Source organism: Amblyomma maculatum, chromosome 1 (assembly GCF_055883805.1).
Source record: "Amblyomma maculatum isolate TAMU_Amacu chromosome 1, ASM5588380v1, whole genome shotgun sequence".
Taxonomy (NCBI): domain Eukaryota; kingdom Metazoa; phylum Arthropoda; class Arachnida; order Ixodida; family Ixodidae; genus Amblyomma; species Amblyomma maculatum.
The window spans coordinates 484,687,337-484,708,326 of NC_139344.1; the positions used below are offsets into that span (position 1 = coordinate 484,687,337).

The 20,990-nt window shown below is 43.6% G+C and overlaps 1 protein-coding gene across 2 annotated transcripts in view; it reads left to right on the forward strand.

Moving 5' to 3' along the window:
* Positions 1-20,990, forward strand: part of LOC146210157 (uncharacterized) — a 158,078-nt gene that overhangs the window by 68,025 nt on the left and 69,063 nt on the right. For both annotated transcript variants that reach the window (XM_084608202.1, XM_084608205.1), the window contains exon 9: positions 14,938-14,982. In XM_084608202.1, the coding sequence (XP_084464328.1) occupies positions 14,938-14,982 (45 nt within the window). The remainder of the gene's footprint in view (positions 1-14,937; positions 14,983-20,990) is intronic.

Here is a 20,990-nt window from a genome sequence, read left to right on the forward strand (position 1 = left end):
GGCATGGTTGTTGACGTTCCGGGCTGATTTGATCCAGTTCTGTCGTCGCTACTGAAATCTGAAAAGATCGTCACTGCTTCTGTCGGCATCCAAAAACGAGCTTTCAGATGCGTCAATATTCACAGCGCATGACGTCGACGCAAGGAGCAACGATCACCGGAAACTGTCTCAACGCGCGCAACCAGATGAAAAGATTAAACTCAAGGGCGAAACTGAAAGAAGGGTCCTTCTATTTCCCACTGGCGGGTGCCATTTGTCCAAAAGTGCTTCCAAAGCGGGAAAATTCGAATCGTAAAATCATCGTTAGCAGGCTAACGATCGGAATAGGTGCGGACAGGAAAGTGCTAAGGGGAGACACTGGTCTTAAAAACAATTTTTTTTTTAATGTTAGAGATATTACAATGAAATTCGGTGTCTGTATGTATTTCTTCCTGCTGTTTTGAAAAATATCATTTGTTTCACTATATCTCAATTAGTTCTCATACTATGGAAACATAACTGATGCCTAATTAGGTAATTTCTTACGGGCCATTAAGACACTTTCCCTCAATATTATTTGGTTCTGATTAAAATATAGCTGTAGCCAAATACCTGCCATGTGGAGCTATGCTATTTATATTGCCGCTTAGGTGCGTTATCATATGAAAATGTGCAATTATGCCTATACCTCATAATTTTTAAATATAACTAGCTGACATTACTCTCCCCCAAATTTGATATCTTCAGAATAGCAACGTAAAAATAGCATAGCTCAACAGTCCAAGTCTTCCTGAATGCAACAGTGTAAGACATTAAAATTGTGCAATAAGAACATAATGAAATTTCCATAAGGCTAGTCATGTTGGCAAAAAATATGAAGTTGAGAAAATCGCATTTGAAGTTTTGACTCTGACTGCAGAAAATTTTGGGAGGAATCTTCAACTGCAGATTTTATTTCAGTGTTCCTTATCTGTCCCTCTGCAAAACAAAACAGAAAGTCTTATTCCATCCAAGGAAACATTTCTTTAAAAATTTTGAAGACTGATGAAATTGACATTGTAAATGATGAAATTGAAATTGTAATGATGAAATTGTAAAAAAAATTTTTTTCATGAAGTAATGGGTTGACTTTTTCTTTTTTGAGAGAGCGCGGGGCTAGGATGTCCAGTTTCAAGGACAGTATTTTGAGCCCTGTAAACGGTTTCTTGAGGGAACTAGCAGTCCTGTGCCAAGGAGGCCCGAGCCCCCGTGGCAAGCAGTTGGGTGGCCCTGAAAAGGTCCGTTGTGGTGCTCGTGCGGTTGACCACACGCGTCTTTGCGCTTTCGGTGGAGGTTCCGCTCTTCGTGTGCACGATAAAGTTGTTAACACTCTCATGTCCACAATCGCGAACTGTCATTGAATTCCGGGCTGAGGCCGAGGTGAAACTCGCGTTAAGTCACTAACTTTTCCCGACAGAACAGGCTTTGCGCCGACCGCTCAACACAGTGCGATGGCTCCGCCGTAGAGTAGTACGCGGCGGCATCAACACGAAGTGTACCGTGATCCGGAATGCAATTTGCACTACAGTTTCAACCCCCGGTGTTGTCGTAACGCAAGTCCCGACGGTACGCTTGCGGCCGGCGCCTTCTGGCTTTTGTTCCACGCCCATTTTCTACGGCTTCCAAAGGCTCATTGCGTGCATGATTACAATCTACCGTTTTCCGGCATCTCGATCGCAAGGGAAAAAAAAAAAATCTCGGCACAAAGCGGTACTGTGAGAAACATGAGCGCAAACGCAGACGCGTGCGAAGCTGCAGCTACCGCGGTGAACGCAAAACAGAAAAAAAAAAAAATTAAGTGCTGGTCACGCCAGTCAATGGGAGATGCGGAAAGCGCGCCGCGTGACAGCCAACCAGAGACCATAAACGGCCTTCGGAAAACTGGCGCACGCAGCCATTCCGCTTCAGCTACGCCATTTTGAGGTATCGCAAATTGCGCACAAAGAAAACAGCTTCGAACCAAGCCCTAGATGACGGCGATCGGCTGACTGGAATGCCGCGGCGCGCGCGGGAATTTCGAGCAAATTTTCTCTTTTGGGGGGCATTTCGTGGCTGCCGTGATGTATTGAAAACCGATTTTATCGCATTTCCTAACCAAATTCATCGTTAATAATTTCAGTGCAGGTGCTCAAAAGGATAAACCTTCCGAAAATGGGCTTTTCAAAATTGATTTTTTTTGACCATTTTGATCGTTCTAAGACCCCTCAAAGGGCCACACTCCAGGGAAGGACCTTTTAAGCGAAAGAGCCCAGTGTTTCGATCAGGTACCGGAGATAGTCTGTGCAAAATGCTACAGTGACACGCGCGCCGCAAAGCAATGAAAATACGAATCAGTGCTCTCTCATGCTCTCCTTCGGGAAGTCAGCTTTTCCGTTCCCTGCGCTGGCCCGTCGAGCCGCAGCTATGGCGTATTTGTTGAGAACGACTTCCATTGGTCAGTCTCGCTGTCTGAGGGGGAAGGATGGGTGTCTACCGCTCGCTGCGCGCTTTTCCCTCGCCATGGCCCGACTGAATCTAGAGGTGTACGCTCCCTCGCCCGTTTTCATTTTTTTTTTTTTCGCGCAGGCGGAGTGCCACGCCCCACCTCCCGCCAAACGCGAAGGAGGAAGGGGAATTTGTCTTGCGGAGGCTAGACGACCTCGGGCAGGAGAGTGAAAAACCTTTGCGAGGGAACGGAAGGAGAGAAGCACGACAGAATCGGGTGATTGCGGTGGCTGTAACTGCGTTATTAGTTACTCTTTTCAAAAACGTTTTGCGGCCTTGCGTTCTGGGGGCGAACCGGGGAAGAAAATATTATTGACCGGTGGGTGGACTGTGGGCGTTTAAGTACATGTTGTGCTAATGCATATATATGCACCTTTTGCGGCAGCCGGCAATCGAAGCACGCATGATCATGTTTGAAGTATATAGCATGCATCACACCGCATGCGTGTGCCTACTTCTTGTGAGTACGCATAGCCGTTTCCTTGGCAAACTCTATCGCGTTCCCGGTGACAAGTGCAATAATTAACATCACGTCTTTTTGCCATTTACGACAAAGCATAGGCCGAATTGCTGCTGGATAATGGCAAAATTGTGTTGTCATGTGCTATTCGAAAATCCATCAAGTTAACCAGGACATTGGCGTCAGCTGACACAGCCGACCGCAGCTTGTTGGTGATGCCAAGGCTAGCAGTGCATTGTTGACATCACGCAGAGTGCTCTTTGAAAACAAATGGTTGTCACAGAGTCTCACAAAATCAGAGTACTGGTGTACTTTTATGGCTGTATTGACTGTGACTAACACTTTCTAGTCTCTACAACTAAATAAGCGAAATAAAAATGAGAATGATGTTTTCCAAGAAGCACTTGAGTGCACCTTTAATTATGTGACAAGTATTACTAATCAAAAACTTTCTCTAAGATAAGTATTAAAACTGCCCACACCCATTGTTTGTTTGCTTGCTTATAAAACTATTAACCTTCCAATATAGACAAGCGTCAGCCTGTGACGTCAGCAGACATGCAGCGGCGCTGGCGACAGCAGTGACTTTCAGGGTGTAGGCAAAAGCTTGGGTTGTCTGCATTGGATGCGCGGCGCTTGCTGTGTTTTCGGGCATATTCCTGCAAGCTGTGGTGTGGTTGGTTCCGCCACAAGGCACAAAAAAGGAAATGGCACATTTTTTCATGTTTTTTGCGGTCGGATAAAGACGAGAGAGAAGGGCAATGGCGTTAAGCGTGACAAGTAGGCCCTTCAGCGGTTAACTTGCATTGCACTTGTGCAGTTTCAACGAGTGACTCTTCACCACCGGCCCTAGAAAGCGAGTAAACATTGTTAAGATCCGGGCATTCACGCAGAGCTATTTCCCGGATTACTAAACTTTCTTTTTGAAAGTCACTAAGATTTTGATCAACAAATTAAATATCCACGCACAACTCTGATTAAGCAGAATATATTTAGGTATGGCGTTTAATGTCCCAATGTGGAATCGGCTGTGAAGGTGCAGAATAAGGCATGCTTTTGAATAAAATGTTTCCAAGAATATTAAAAACAGCAGATTGTGCAAATTTTGCTGCAAACGATCGTGGGGAATGGTGATTTTGCGCTCATGCACTTCTCCTAAAGACCAAAGGGAACAAAATGAGAGCATTCTTACGGACCTTCACGTATACAGTTAAAACTCAATTTAACCAAGTTGAGGGGAGCCGTGAATTATTTCGTTAAATCAAGAACTTCGTTAAATTGAATGAGGCATTTCTTGGGCACATAATTCAGTACATTCGATTACAGTAAAACCTTGTTAAAACGTACCTGCTTAAACAATACTTTTGTTTTAAAAGTAGTAAAGTCAAGTCCCCGACTGAGCACCCATTGAACATAATGCATTTTGCATCCGCATAAACCGTACCAGCTTATCGCGGTCGTATCGGTTAGCACGTACCATTTTCACTTTTCGTCGCACTCGCGCGTGACAAATTCACGCCGGTAGCACCGACCCAAAGGACGGTTCGGCTAGCGGCGCAACAATCTTCCCTAAATACCGCCGACGGGACGGCAAGCCACACAGCTAATGACAAAAACTCGTTTTGCGCCGCGCAGTTTGAAAAAAGCGACGGGATGAAGATGCTCCGCGCTGTTACCGCTGACTCGCAATCAATAAATTTTGGGGTGCTGTCTACAAAATAGACCAAAAATTAACACTTTTTCACCTTTATTTCTCGAAAAAAGGTTCGTTAAATCGGGACAGATCACGGAATCGGTTTCGTTATTTCGGGTTAGTCAAAGCATTGAACCCTATGGGCGTCTGAGGGGGAATTAGGATACCTTCGTTAAATCGAGATTTTCGTTAAATCGGGTTTCGTTAAATCGAGTTTTGACTATATTAAACTGTGAATGACTGTGGCTTCGTCTGAAAGACAAAACAGGCGTCAAACGTCTTTTTATCAAGCAGGATAAAACAAGTTAGCAGCGCGCATTAGGCGAATGTTAAAAGGAGTGAAAAGATTCAGTTTTTAATTATGTGAAATTCTGACTTAAGTTGCCAGTACACTGAGCTAGAAATATGATTTCTAGCTCACTATAATTATTGCTAATATTTTTCTTTAGAGTGCAAGTGCTTAGAGCAGCAGAAAACACATCAAAAGAGTCGTCATATGAAAACAATTAAAAACACCCCCCCCCAAAAAAAACCACTTCCAGTCATTCATTCGTCGTCCTCCTGGCATGCGCTAGCAATATGCTTTGAAGTTGAACAATTTTGGCTATTAGCTTTTCGTATACATTACATTTTCTCATTTTTAATTAACTTAATCAGTCACTATATATGTGTATACAGTTGCCTACTGTAGCTGCGCGCTGCTGAGGCCACGGAGAAGGAAGGCAATGCAGCGCTCTTCGCCAGGTAATTCCAGGAGTAATCGGCTGATACAGTGCTGAACTACTCGCCAGGCATTAACAAAACCGTTGCTGCCACCACAGTGCACAGCTGCTACCAGTGTAATGCCGAAAGTTGGGCGAGTTGGTTAACGTTCATGATGGAAATAGGTGTAATGAGGTGTTGGTGCTTGGCACCACCCTGAGCTCCCATACCGAAGCTGTAATCCGTACCGTGGCGATAGGTTGAAAGGTGGAGGGAAGAAACCGTGAACGGTCGAGGTCAGCCTCAGGTGAGGGGCTCCGGGACCTTCCTCTGCATATAAGGCGACAATATTAAGAACACTTAGATCACCCTCAATGCATGAAAAAATGATCGTCAAAAAAACTTGATCGACCTCCGAAAAGGAGTCGCACTGAAGTCACACAAATCATGACACCAACTGAGAACTTCCCATAGTTTCTTGTCCTGCGCTCATTATCAGAGTAAACCTGTAAATGAGCTATCAGTTTTTCTGATAGCCAGCTCGCTGAAGGCCATCATTGGGGCAAACTATAAAGCCAAAAAACTAGGATCTGGTGACCTACAAATAGAGGTATCAGACAAAAGCCAGTGTGACAAACTCCTTATAACAAAGACATTTGCTCACCTAGACGTTCAGGTATCGCCTCACCACAGTCTTAACAGCTGTCGGGGAGTGATTTCTGAGCGAGACCTCTTAAATGAAACAGAATCAGACCGCCTTGAAGGCCTCCAGAACCAAGGTGTAACTGCGGTTCGAAGAATCAGACAAAAGAATGAAGATACAGTCGAACCTGGATATATCGAACTCGAAGGGGATCGCGAAAAAGTTCGATATATCGATAATTCGATATACAGAAATTGGCTTGTGACGGCACTTACGATGCGAAAAAACGATACCTCATTTGCCGCGTAATCAACCCACTCGCATAATGAACCCACTCTCCACTTTTGCACCCGAGAATTTGAAAAACAAAAAAAATGCGTTAAGGCCAGCTCACTCACATGCAAGCGATTGAGCGATCTCAGCGACGAGCGGCAGCGACAGAGCGAAAAATTTCCAACTTGTTGGAACTGTGTCCCGCTCGCCGCTCGAGCGAGCCACCGCCGCAGCAGCTCAAAACAAGGTTTCTGTGTTGCTGCGGCAGAAAATCGTGAGTGTTTTCGCTTGCATGTCGATGTGGTCACATACATGATTCATAATGAAAGATCTCTCGATAAATTCAAATTACTCATTGAGGGTGCTTCTTGGGATAATATATATGAGATGAGCGATGTAAATGAGGCATACGAAGGCTTCATTCACAAATTTCTTGCATATTATGACGAAGCATTTCCGCTGAAAGACAAAAAGGTGAAAAGTAAGAAGTTTAGAAAACCATGGATTACTAAAGCGCTATACGAGAAAATTAAGATAAAAAATAAGATGTACCATAGATTTATTGAGACTAAATATGCTGATATTTTTACTGAATACAAGAAATACAGGAATAAATTAAATAAGGAGCTAAAAAGTGCCAAATCCATTTACTATGTTGATCGCTTTTCACAGCTGCGTAATGATGCAAGAAAATTGTGGCATCAAGTAAATAATTTACTCAATAGAAAAACGCGCTCCGATTACTTAGAAGTAACTACCAGTAATGGGATAATGGCTGGCACCGACTTAGCCACAGCTATGAATGAGTTCTTTGTTAACGTTGGCAGCGCAGCTTTCAATAATCCAGTCTCATGTACAACGTACTCAAATTTAATTAATCCTTTACCAAATTCTGTTAACTTTTATTCTGCAACTACAAAAGAAGTCAATGATTTAATTAAAAACTTGAAAGATAACGCATCGGCAGGGCATGATGATATTAAAGCATCGCCACTAAAACACGTATCAATGCTTATATGTGATGTCCTGACGTATATCATTAACCTAATGCTTCAAACTGGAACGTTCCCTAATCAGTTAAAGATAGCTAGAGGTGGAAATAAGAATGAAATTTCTAATTATCGTCCAATTTCCATATTGCCCGTATTATCCAAAGTGTTCGAGGGAGTAATCAATACTAGGCTCGAGAAGTTCTTTCACAAATACAGCATTATAACCAGCTCTCAGTATGGGTTTGTGAAGCAAAGGTGCGCTGAACAAGCATTGTGAACCATAAAAGAAAAAATAGTTGATAACATTGAATGTCGGAAATATACCCTTGGCTTATTCCTGGATTTTCGAAAAGCATTTGATTGTGTACAACATGATATTTTATTAAGTAAATTGGCTGATTATGGAGTCCGTGGTGTGCCACTAGATTTATTAAGAAGTTATCTGTGGAACAGGCTACAGTTTGTACGAGTTAATAACTGCTGCTCTACTAACATGGTTATACGGCAAGGTGTTCCCCAAGGATCAATTTTGGGACCATTGTTATTTATAGTGTATATTAATGATATCACAAATATTCCTAACTCACCTGATTTGATCATGTACGCGGATGATACCAATATTTTTTTTACCGACTGTGCCTTGTCTAGATTAGAAATTACGGTCAATGAATATTTAAACAATTTAGAGATTTGGTTGACGGCAAATAAACTCAGTTTGAATCTTAATAAGACTACCTACATTATATTTAGGCCAATCAACACCACTCTTCAATGTAGTATAGTAATTAAATATAACAGCAACGTTATAAAGCAAGTTACGAATCACAAGTTTCTAGGCGTTTGGTTCAATGAAAACCTTTCATGGAATACGCACATTTTAAATTTAGTAAAATACTTGAGTAGAATTGTAGGATGTCTTTACAGAATTTCTAATTTGGTACCCGTTTGGTTAAAAATTTCAATTTATTATGCTCTTTTTTATTCCAAACTAACATACTGTATTCTCATATGGGGAACCACAACTTCTACAAATATTAATAAGTTGCTTGTTCTTCAAAAAAAAGCTCTTCGAGCTATTGAAGGTTATTACGGTATACCGCGCGACTTGCCTACAGAACCCTTATTTAAAAAATATGCCATATTAGCCGCCAGTCAGATTTACTACTTTCGTCTTCTGCAGTACATTCACCATAATAGGCTGTATACTACTCTACCTGATAGATCTACAGTAACGTATGACCTGCGAACACGAAAAAAACTTGCACCTATTACCCGAACCAACTATGGAAAACAGAAATTAACTTTTCAGGTGCCATCCCTAATCAACAACACACCAAATGTGGAATTTTCATTGGCACCTAGGGTATTTAAAAAGAACTTAAAACAATATTTAAATGAATATCCCCTATAATTGCAATGGTGGTAGTAACTGTATTTTTCTCATATGTAATCTTTTTTGTGTAAATATTTTTTGCTTTTAGTGTAAATATTTATGTTATTGACAGCGTGATCTGTTGATTTGTATATATCCAATGAATACTGCATGTATGCATATATTTTACATATCGTATATAAGTGTTGCATAATGTTTTTTTTTTTTATTTTGTATACACTAGAGGTGTGTGCTGTTGTCTGTTGTTATCTGTTTTGGGAGCCAAGGCCCAGTCAGGCTTGCCGCCTTTTGCCTTGGCTTCCCCTTTCTTGTAAAAGAAAGAAAGAAAATAAACTCCAACTCCACTCCGTTTCAGTCGTCGCACCTATAGCTCATTTTTTGGCAGCGTGCCAAGATGTTGCGCAGCGATAACGTCAGGGCGCATTTATCTTTTTATAGCTCCTCTGGTGGCGGGGAGCGAACTTGGCAGAGTGCCCGTGATGGCTTGATTGCACAAGCCTGGTTCGATTTATCACGCCGCGCTTGGGGCGGGCGTCATGATCACAGCAGCTGACGGCCTGCTTCCGTTGATTCATACATGCAGAGATAAACGGCTCCCGCCAAAAAAAAAGCCTGCCGCTTCTTAACGTCCGCAGCCGCCATATTTTACGCTACGTCGCGCGTACAGCACAACAATAAGAAAGAATAACTCTCGCGCAAAAAAAAAAAAAAAAAAATAAAAAAATAAAACAGAAAGAGCTGCTGCTTCTTAATGTCCGCAGGTGCCATAGCCACGTCAGCCGCCACCTGAGCTGGCTTGGTGCATGCGTAGTGCGTGCTGAAGGAGAGAGCTCGGCAAAAGAATGGGCACACCCAGGCTTGCAAATGTCATGTGTTGGCGCGCGGGAAACGATAACTGCAGATGCGCGCGCCTTTGGGGAATGGGCGCGGCGCTGCCCAGAGCTGTCCCCTCTCATTCCTTCCGCGCGTGGCTTGAAAACGTCACGCGGCAAACGGCCAAGGGTGATGCGATCGTCTTTGGGGAAGGCACACTTTCCAGTGCGTGGTGCGGAGTTCGATATATCGAACGACCGGCGAAATTGAGTTCGATATATGACGCGGCTTTCCTATACTTTTACATGGGCTTTTCAAGGGGATATTCCGTGAGTTCGATATAACCAAAATTCGATATATCCGGGTTCGATATAACCGGGTTCGATAAGAATGAAACATATTGTTCTCACTTTCAACTGGAGCACACTTCCAGAGTTCATCAATGTGGAATTCATCCGATGCAAAGTAAGCCCCTACATACCAAACCCCCGCAGGTGCTTCAAGTGCCAGCAGTATGGGCCAAACATGTCGAGGATGCCTTACATATGCAAAGTGCAGAGCTCATGACCATGCAACCGATAACTGCAGTGCAAATGAGTTCAAATGTGTGAACTGTGAGGGCACACACCCTGCGTACTCACGGTCCTGTGTGGCCTTTCAGACAGAAAAGGAAGTGATAAATTTGAAGGTGACTGAGAATATATCATACGGAGAGGCGCGAAAGAAACATAGAATGCTTTCTTCTGCTCCCTATGTTGACACAGCCCGCAGAGGGGCCAGGCCGCGTCTAGTAACGGTGGGCACGCAGTGCAATGCTTCTGACGTGCTCCCACCACGGCTCCTCACTAAGCAGCCACCGGCTGGCTGCACCAGTCTTTGCAATCTCGGAGGTCACTTTCTCCCAGATGTCCGGGACACCAGAGACATCTGAGAGGGACTTGATTCGTCTTGAAAAATCTCCTGCCTCCATGCCTTCACCAGAGGCAATGGAGATGAGTGTGTACTCCGCAGCGCCAGTGGTGCCTAGGGAGTTCGTCAGTGAGAGGCGGGGCCTGTTGGACCGCTTCAAATCAAAGAGACATACGCCAGTTAAGTCACCTGATAAAGGCGGCGAGTCTTAAAACCACCGTCTATTCTCCATTCCGCACTTACAAAAATGGCTACTGATAGCATTGTTTATTGGAACTGTCGAGGACTGCTAAATAATCTGGATGATGTATATGAAATCCTTGCCGAGCACCAACCAAGCATACTTTGTCTGCAAGAAACCTACTTAAAACCAGTTGACACAAGTTTCCTGATGCAGTGTCTTGTGTTCAGGAAAGATAGCCAAGGCAGCACTCGCCCCTCTGGCAGCGCTGCCATTGTAACTCAAAAATCAATCCCATGTCAAAACATATCGCTGAATACAGACTTAGAGGCAGTGGCAATACGAACCTTAATTTTCGATAAAATAACAAGAGTGCGTTCTTTGTATATTCCTCCAGATTATAGGCTATGTAGCGAAAGTTTTGAAAAGCTGATTGACCAACTTCCAGAACCATGATTGCTGGTCGGAGACTTCAATGCTCACCACCCGCTATGGGGATGCACAAGAACGGACTCCTGAGGTGTGCTAATTGAAAAATTCTTATTGTCCTCTGGATCGTGCTTACTTAACACAAAAGAGCCAACATACTACAACATAGTAGATTTATTTATTTATTTCCATACACATAACATGTACATAACACATACACAGCCATAAATTTAGCTTTTGGCTCCCCAATGCTCTTGGCAGCTACAGAGTGGGTTGTTATTAACAATCTATATGGAAGTGACCATTTCCCGATCTCTGTAAAGTTTGCAGGCAATAAAAATGAAAATGTATCTTACCCTAGAAAGTTTAAAGAACATGCAGCCAACTGGGAGATGTTCAGGGAACACTCATCAGTTGCTGACTTAGGCGTTGATGAAACTCGGCACTTGATCACGCTGCACATTATTGAGGCAGCAGAAAAATTCATTCCACAAACGTCAGGTAAGCCACGAAATATATGAAGACCCTGGAGGAAAGCGGAATGTAAGACTGCTCGTGAAACTCAAAACAGGGCTTGGTCGAAGCTATGCCGATACCCTACAGCCGAAAACCTAATAGAGTTTAAGCGTGCAAAGGCAAATGGCAGGCGTATTCGACACATCTCTAAGCGAGAAAGCTGGTTATCGTTCCTTTCCTCTGTGAACTCTTATTCTGATGCGCATGAAGTTTACAACAGAATAAGAGCACTCAAAGGATATAGCACTCTCCCAACACCCTTTGTCAGCACCAATGGTGACTCCTTTGAACATCAAGCAGACACTCTAGGGAAGCATGCATATTCAGCTCGGCGCACTATACAGATTCTTTTTTGCGGTGCAAGGCAACTGAGGAGAGGAAGCCTATACACGATAAGAGACAGTGCACAGGAGGGTACAATAGCCCACTCACCTCGCAGGAGCTGAAGATTGCCCTAGGCACATGTAAGAACTAATCACATCCGGAATGCTCAGGCAGCTGCGTCTGGACATGCTTCAAGCCCTACTTTGCCTGTATAATAAAATATGGGCCACAGGACGCTTTCCCAAAGCATGGAAGGAAGCAATCATTACTCCAATATTAAAACCCGGAAAAGAGCCCACACTTGCTGCCAGATATCGGCCTATTGCTTTAACTAGCTGCCTATGCAAGCTTGTTGAAAAAATGGTAAATTGCCGCCTTCTTCATTTTCTTGAATATAATGGTTTTCTTGACGAAAACCAAGCTGGTTTTAGGACTAGGAGGTCAACAGCGGATCAACTCATTGCATTTGAGTCTTATGCAAGGGATGCTTTTGTACACAAACAACATTGTTTATCTGTCTTTTTCGATCTTGAAAAAGCATATGATACCATTTGGCACTATGGTATCATCCGCAACCTCTTCTCTCTTGGCATCAAAGGGAACATGTTGAATACAATACGAAGTTACTTCTCTAACGGACCTTCGGAGTTCGTGTTGGCAATGCTTACTCAAAACAGTACGTACAGGAAAATGGTGTCCCTCAAAGTGGTGTTCTCAGTTGCACACTTTTCATAGTCAAAATGAACTCTCTAAAAAGCGTGCTGACAAAAACCATTTCTTGCTCTGTATATGTTGATGACATCCAGATAAGCTTCAAATCTTCCTACTTGACCATCTGTGAACGACAGATTCAGCTAGGTGTTAACAAATTTCCAGTTGGGCTGATGACAATGGGTTTAAATTTAACTCTGAAAAGAGTGTTTGTGTACTTTTCTCTGCACCGCCATGCACTCTATAGAGTCAATTATGACACCGACCAAAATTTCGGACGTTTGCAATTCTTCTTGTTCGATTTTCCGACTTTTTCTTTCGATTCGCGACTCAAGAGCTACCGAAAACACAAACAACGCAGAGGCCATTTTGGTTTTCTGAAGCCTCGAACCCGTGTGTCATATCGTCCTCTGATCAAACCATCGGAATCTTGCATATCCAGTACAGCCTCGAGAGCAGGCACCACTTGCTGCACCGTCCCGCCAGCTCTGCCGTGCTGCCATTGTGCACAGTCGTCAGTTGCCGCGGTCGCCATTCACGCGTGGTGTGTTGGGCTGTACGCTGTCCCTACTACAGCCCGTGGACCAAGGCGTTATCCGGACACTCAAGCACCTCTATCGGTCATGCGTGTTCAGTTGCATGGTGTTATGCGTGGATAGTGGCAAAACCTACAGTGTCGACTTGTCTACACTCGGCATGCTTTCTGATGCATGGAATCGGCCGCGCAGGTTTCGCGATCAGAGATGAAGTGCCGTCATCATCCGACGATAGCGCCAGTGAATCCCATCAGCCATCTTTATGTACTGAACTTATCGAGCACTTGCGTGCTGCAGGAGCCGTTCCCATGGAAGTGACGGGAAAATCTTGCAAGCCACACGCCGAGGGTCGGGGGCGGCGCATGTCGGCGAGGAAAGGGTAGCTCACTTGAGAGGGCCATGAAATGTGTAGCTTGCCTGTAAGGACAGACCGTGCACGCTAGGAGGCCGCCGTCATCTCGCACGCATGGTGCCAAGTTTACACCATTTGCCGCTGCATCAGCAGGGCTCAAAGACGATTGTTATATGTGCGACCTTGTGCCATTGAAATAATTATATTTTGATGGTCGCACAGGTATCGTTTGTCATAAGCAGAAGTTCGTCTTAAGGGGGGATGTGGGGCTAAAGGGTCAACTTTTGAACTGTTGCTCTAATTTTAATAAAATTTTCACGGATGGTTTGTCTTCCTCTTATTACGATGTATTCTAAGAAAAAAAGTGGTGGCTATCATATTGAGTAATTATGTGTGTCAACTTAGGAAAGCTATCAGTTAAAAAATCATGAAGATGTAGATAACTTTGAGGTAATTCATTGTGGAGGATAAGACCAATTGCGGATTCTTTATGGCATGTTTATAAAGATCTGAGCACTTTAACAGCGAAGTTTATTTTTTCTGTTGTCATAATTGTGACATTTTATACTTTCTTTTACTTGAAGAACAATTAGGAACCCCAAAAGTATGTTTTCCTGCTCCCAATGAAATTTTAGTCCAGAAACCACCTTGAAACCAGCCTTTGGCAAAAGAGTTTGGAAATGGTAGTTTTCCTAACAGTTTGTGCTCTTGGGCATACTGAGAAAAATGAATTTTGAGAACATCCTATTCAAATTTAGGGCCTAAGTTAATACTGGCGCATATGTTGGGCCGTCGTTTTCAACACGACACTGTTCTGTGCCGATTGCTTTTTTTCTTCTCAGCTGCCCTGTTTGCTCTTGTGAAATGCTTTCCTGGGTTGCTTCTTCATCTGGGCTCCATATTCTATTGAGAGCACTTTGGTTAGCCAGGCTTCCAGTGGTGCGAAAACAATGTGCGAAGTCTGCGTTTTAGTCAATTCAAGCTTCTATTTGGGTTAGCAGGCTGTTGCCATAGCCCTAAATTTGTTCCGTTTTTCTTTTCAGTTGTCTGCTATATTCTGGATAGCAGGTCTTTTGGCTTGGGAGCACGAAAAACAAGCATTCTAACTTGGGATTGCACTCGATGTTCATTTTCTTGCCTGCTATGTAGGTGCTTCTTGTGGTAGTGAATGCACCTTATCTCACAGAAAAATTAGGCTTAATTTTTTATACTGCAGTCAGACTTCTTTTCACCAAGTCTGTCACACTTTTTGGGGGTGAAGATTGTGATTTTAGTCCCACATAGGCTCGACTGTGTTACTGAGTGGAATAAGCTGGAGAATAGGACCCTTTTACCTCCTTCCCTAAAACTTATTTGCTCAAGCTTTGACCAGTAACCATTTCAGTGTTTCTCTCTGCCATGATTTATACTATTTGGTTTTGCTTTTTCAATTGTTTCTTTGTATACTTGTTGTCTTCCCCACCCAGTGCCAGATGTGACGTGTGTCGTTCTTTTTCTGCCTGGTGCAGCATTTTGCCTCAAGGAGCCATCGGCTTGCGACTGGAGCACATGCAGTAAGTCCCTTGGCCTCACCAGTTATTTTTGCACAAGAAGGGATGACGACAGACAGAGGGATTTTCACTCTGTCTGTTGTCGTCCCTTGTGGTTCGCGCTGTAATACAAGTTAGATATGAACCAACTAGACCGGCAAGGAACCTATTTCACCCTGTATTGCTTTTAGGCAAACAAACATGTGTCGATTTTTCTCTTGTCTGTGCATTCCTTAAGAAAGCCAAGGTTTCAAATCAAATATGAGTATCGTAACTCTAAGCATCTCATATAACAACTCATCTAACCTTGTGTTCGGCGCAGCATAGCCGCAGCTGCTTTTGCGCCTTAAAATTCCATATGGACTATTGAAACCAAGCAACTATGCGCTACCCGAGGCTAGCAATGCTGTTGTGTTGTGGCAGCTGTTACGTTGATCGAATGTTCGCTCGGCTAAGATACCTCCAGAGACCAGATTGGATGGAAACCAAGATGATTATATATGCTAATAAGGGCGTGTAAAACAGCTTATGGGAATAAATTGTTTCTTCTCCAAAAACTGACTGTTGCATATCACTGAGAGTAATAGTTACGACAGAATCGCCGCATTATGAAATACTTATTTGAAAGCAACATAGCCCTAATCGTTACTCACCACTTAGATAAAATTGAATAGATTATTAGTTTGTGAATTTAACCCGATAAAACCCGAATTTCAGAGCGTTTCCACCAAAAACCCGATTTCTCCCCTATTATCAAGTTGAACAATAGCCGAGTATGAAAAGATATAAAACCGGAAAACTAATAACCCTACTTATAGGCAAGGAAACGGACCAACTCTTGCACTTTTCTTTAGTTACCTTTCATTACCATGCTGATTTGCAATTAGCACATTTGCACCAGTGCAGTATGAGTAGCACCAGCCCCTAGATCTTTTTAGTATGATTACAATGATGCCTAATTTGTCAGTGCCATTTATAAACACCATAGAAAAAAGCCCGGTAAGGCAGAGTACAGTGCCCAGAAACACCGAAATGAGAAAGACGCTCACACAACTGTAGCTTTTTCTAGAATGCTCCTACAGCAATGTGAGTGACATCAATATGTAGCGCTCTGCTCACCAAGAGAAAGTCTATACTAAATATGTGACAGTACCATCCCCTCCAAAATTGCAAAAGCTTGTCGTAAAGCCATGTACTACCCGTAGAATCAGTGTGAGAAACTACATTTATCCCTCCGCAAGCCTGTTTTAGTGCCCAGCAAGGTAAATAAGTACTAAAAATTGTGAAATAACATGGTCTCACTATATTAGTAAAATTTCACAAGGCTTAAGGCCAAAACACAGTGGCATATATTTCTCAACAAATGGGTCACTGTCCCACAATAAAACTTTGCTGTGCAGCAGACGCAGAGTCCTTTGCTAAAGCAGAAGCTTCTATTGCGTACTGCAGCGGAAAATTTCCTTTGCACCCCTTTCGAAAAAAAGAATGAAATCGCCCATGGTAGTCGTGGCTGAGGAAAGCGGACAACAGCGCTCTCTCAGGATCACTTGTTAGAGGTGATATGATTAAAAGCTGCAAACGGCAGCGTTGGTGGATTTGATCAGTATCAACTGAACAGTACACCATATTCGAGCTGTCTTGAATGGGACTGGAAGCGCTCGGCGGCGATTTTACGCCGCAGGACATGCCGTATTGAACGCAACAAGCGGCAGCGTGCCGTCAGCCTCGTTCTTTAGCGGCGCGTTCCCCAGGCACTTGTTTTTCTTTTTTTTTTTGTACGCCCTTAACTCGCGTACATCCAAAAGGTCAGTGCCGACTGTAAGAGCGATTGATACGATTGCAAGAGCAGGAAAGAAACTTGCGCAGTGGCCGGCATGGTGGCGAAGTAAACAAAAAAGAAAATGGAGCCAGTCGTGGTGATCAATGGGAAGCGTAAGACACGGGGCTCACCTCGCGAGCGTGCGTGAGAATGGCTTTCGGAAAACTTGCGATGACAGTCGTTCTGCTTGAGTGCATCATTTTGACGTGCTGCAAAACGTGCACAAAGAAACAAGCTCAAAACAAGCCCAAGATGGCGGCGATCAGCCGGCTGCTTCGTCCGCGGCTCGCACTGGAAATTTGAACATTTTGCTCTTTCTGTGCCATTTTGTGGCTTCCACGGCATTTTAATAGTCAGTTTTATTGTATTTCTCAATCGAATTCTGCTTTGATATTTTTTACGACGGGTACTTGAAGTACAAACATTCAGAAAATGCGTTTTTCTCCAAATCAATTTTTTTTTTGTTCATTTTTTACTATTCTAAGACCTGCGTTCCCCATTGATAAATTTAGCGCTGGACATGACCGTTCTCTGTTAAAACTCTCGCGTGGCCACAATTCCCACCTTCATGGACCCGTTCTACTACTACTATTTCAAGCGCAACGACGACGGCACATAGGTATAAAGACGACAGGACATGCGCTACTTGCAACAATTAATTGAAGCTGATCAACAGCTGCTTATATAGTTCTCACTCCCTCAATCATGATATGTAAAAAAAGAGTGCAAGTTTTTAGATACATTTTAGATAGCGTTGTATCACTCATGTCCCTTCTTGTGCTTTTTTTGTGATCGCGCGTGCATCCTTCGCCTTTTGTTCCCTTTTTCCTTCCCCTGCCCTCTATTGGCTATATAAGCAGCTGCTTATCAGCTTCAATAAATTCTTGCAAATAGCGCATGGCCTGTCGTCTCTTAATTCGTGTGGCATTGTTGTTGCACTTGAAATATTAGTAGCAACGCACCAACACGCCGTTCTACTTAACTTTCTTTATCACGATTAAGTTCGGATGACCGCCGCCATCTCTACACGGCCTCCATCTCGATGAAGCTGGTTCAACACACACGTGCAGCATACAACAGCCATGATCAATGATGAGGTGCGCAAATTGCGGTTGACAATGCAAAGCGTGTAAAATCGCAACTGAATGATCACATAAGATTGCTCAATTAAAATAACTTCCGATCATTCAGATTGGTTTTTCTGCTTCACTTATTTAAGAATTGAGTGTAATGGAACAAAATATAAATAATTAGAATTTTGCATCTAGCTTGTAGAATGTGTTAAACTTTTCGTTAGTTTGTGGCACGCTATTTATTAATTGTTGCGATGGCACGGGTCCGTCCAGCAGAAATACCCGTGCAGGAGCGACGGAGAAAATCTATGCGATGCTGTCAAAGGGCGACTGTCCACCCTCTGGTCGAAAATATTTTCTTCCCGGTGACTGAGACTTCGCCCCTAGAACGCAAGGCCACAAAATGTTTTTGAAAAGAGTAATTAATAACGCAGTTACAGCCACCGCAATCACCTGATTCTGTCGTGTTTCTCTCCTCCCGTTCCCTCGCAAAGGTTTCACTCTCCTGCCCGGTCATCTAGCCTCCGCAAGCCAAATTCCCTTTCCTCCTCCGCGTTTGGCGGCAGGTGGGGTGTGGCACTCTATGTGCGCGAAAAAAAAAACGGACGCGAGAGAGCGCGCGCCGCTGCATTCATTGCATTCAGTCCGGCCGTGGTAAGGGAAAAGCACGCAGCGAGCGATAGACACAACTAGGGGTGTCCTTCACCCGTCAGTCAGCGAGACTGACCAATGGACGTCAGCCTAGCGCGGCTTGACGGGCCAGCGTAGAGAATGCAGAAGTTGGTTTCCCGAAAGGGAGGATGAGAGAGCTTTGATCTGCATTTTTGCTGCTTTGCAGCGCGTATACTGCTGTAGCATTTTCCACAGACTATCTCCGGTACTTGATCGAAGCACTGGGCTCCTTTGCTTAAAACCATACCCTGGACAGTGGCCCTTTAAGGATATTATGGCGCTATAGCGTTTCACAAATGCGGACGATGTTTTTTAACCTTTTTAATTCTAACTTTTTTGTTGTACACTGATAATTAGCATCAGAAAACATTGCAGTTTCACACTAACAATATGTCAAATAGTTATGATCAGCTGCACTCTAAATTCCTTATTGGCATTATATCAAGCATTGGATCTTCATTCTGATCGTTTCCATATCTTTGGACCCCCTGTTTTGAATTTTTTTATTTCTCTATTATAATGAAATATTTACTATGATTTTAAGAGCTCATCATTGCATATCACACACCAGTCAGTCATCAATCATGAGTGATCGCTTAAAACCCGACCGGCGGCGGTGATTCTCTACTTTCTGCCTCGCATTTCCATCTCGCTGCAACCTGTAAAAATATGTTGACTTTCTATGATGGTGCCCGGTCTGTAGGTTTTTCTTCCACCAAGAAATATTTCGGACAAATGTGTTCTGAAAGTGGGGCGAAGACAGGCTGCAGAAAGACACATACAGCCACCAAGGCCTGACTAGCCGCATGCTGGCCTGTAACGTGACGCGGTAGTACCGTAGTGACCAAGAGCGCCGCCGTGTGGTGGCTGCGGGAAGGCAGCGGCGACCATGTGAGCACGCGCCCTCGGCACACTAGCCAGTATTGACACTGTACTACCGGAATAGTGTGTCCTTTTGTACTCTCAAGGGCCCCCACCATCAGAATTAGCGGGTGGCAGATGTTGCAGCCCTATATATTGTCACATAGTTTTAAAAGAAAGTCACACATTCCTCGGAGAGGAACGGCCCAATACCTGGATCCAGGCAAGCACAGTCAGCAAGCGCGGCCGCAGAACGCTAGCACGAGTCCGACGTCATTGTCTTTTTCGGATGCGCCACCTGGCAACGCTAGTGGCAATATTGTGGCAGCCACCATAGTTGAAAACTAAAAGAGCGCATTTTCCTTGTGTTCGTCTCTTTTGCGCTTACGTTTCTCCCGTACGATCATGAACCAACTAGCCCAGCAACAAGTTTTACTTCAGTAAAAGAGCCAAAAAAAAGGTAGCCTGCCACTGTCTGCAGCCTAATTTCCAACTACACGAAAATATGCGCCTTACTGCTACAAAGGCCCATGATGCTAAAGTTTTCACAGACCAGCTATCCAGTCAGCACATTTTGTGCTGATTGGGATGAGGTTGCGATCAGAGGGAAAAATAATCACGTCTGGTATTTGCTAATAAAGTTACGGAAGTGTATTGAAAAAGCCAGTATAAATTTTGTGCAGTTTCTTATATATCATTTATTGTAGAGAAAGAACCTGCATGAAACTGGGTGGAGCTGTCGTATCGCTGCTGAATACAGTAAACTCTAGCTAATTCGGCTTTCTAAAGACCAGAAAAAATATCCGAATTAACCAAAAGCTCGAATTATCGAATGGGCGTAGAAAGAACGGCCAAAATCCATTTGCATCACAGTAATTTCATTTGATGAATGACTGCACGTTGAGAAGCAGGGTGTCTATACTCCGTTTCATACATCAAGTGCCAAAGCTAGAGCTCTTGTTTGTGCTCCCTGCATCCGCAATGAAAAATAGTGCCTGCACTTCACAAGAGGAAATAATAGTTGCTTTGTCTGCAAGCTTGTTACATCTTGCGTTTGCCATCAACTTTATTAAAAGCACCTTTTTTTAGGGAAAAAATATGAGATTCAGTGAATTTGTATGTTCTGTTTGTCGTTTTCATGGCCCCGCAACCCTGCCAGCTGTGCCTTCTGTGCTGTGCAACACAGCGACCTTGACTGCCTCTTCGGAGCGGAATTTTTCTATAAGATCTGCACTGCGAAGATGTCCAGGCACGCGAAGCAAGTTATTGCAAACATGTATGCTCGGAATAGAGCCCGTTTCTGCAGAAACCACTCGGCCACATAACAAGCACGTAGTGATGCGCCTTTTTTTTTTTTTCTTGCGGACTACTTGCGTAGCTTTCGCTGCGTTGCACCTAATGTATGAAACGGAGAATAGCAGCGGGGAAAACCGGGAATTGTCAGGGAAATTTTATGCTCCGGAAAAAATCAGTGAAATGTCAGGGAAACCAGCAAGTCAGGGAAAATGGCACGATATATTTTGCAGTGTATTCTCATTTTAAGCTGGCGCACAGGAAGTATGCTTTTCATGCAGATGTTTTTTTTTTTTTGTGTGTTTTTAGCTGTC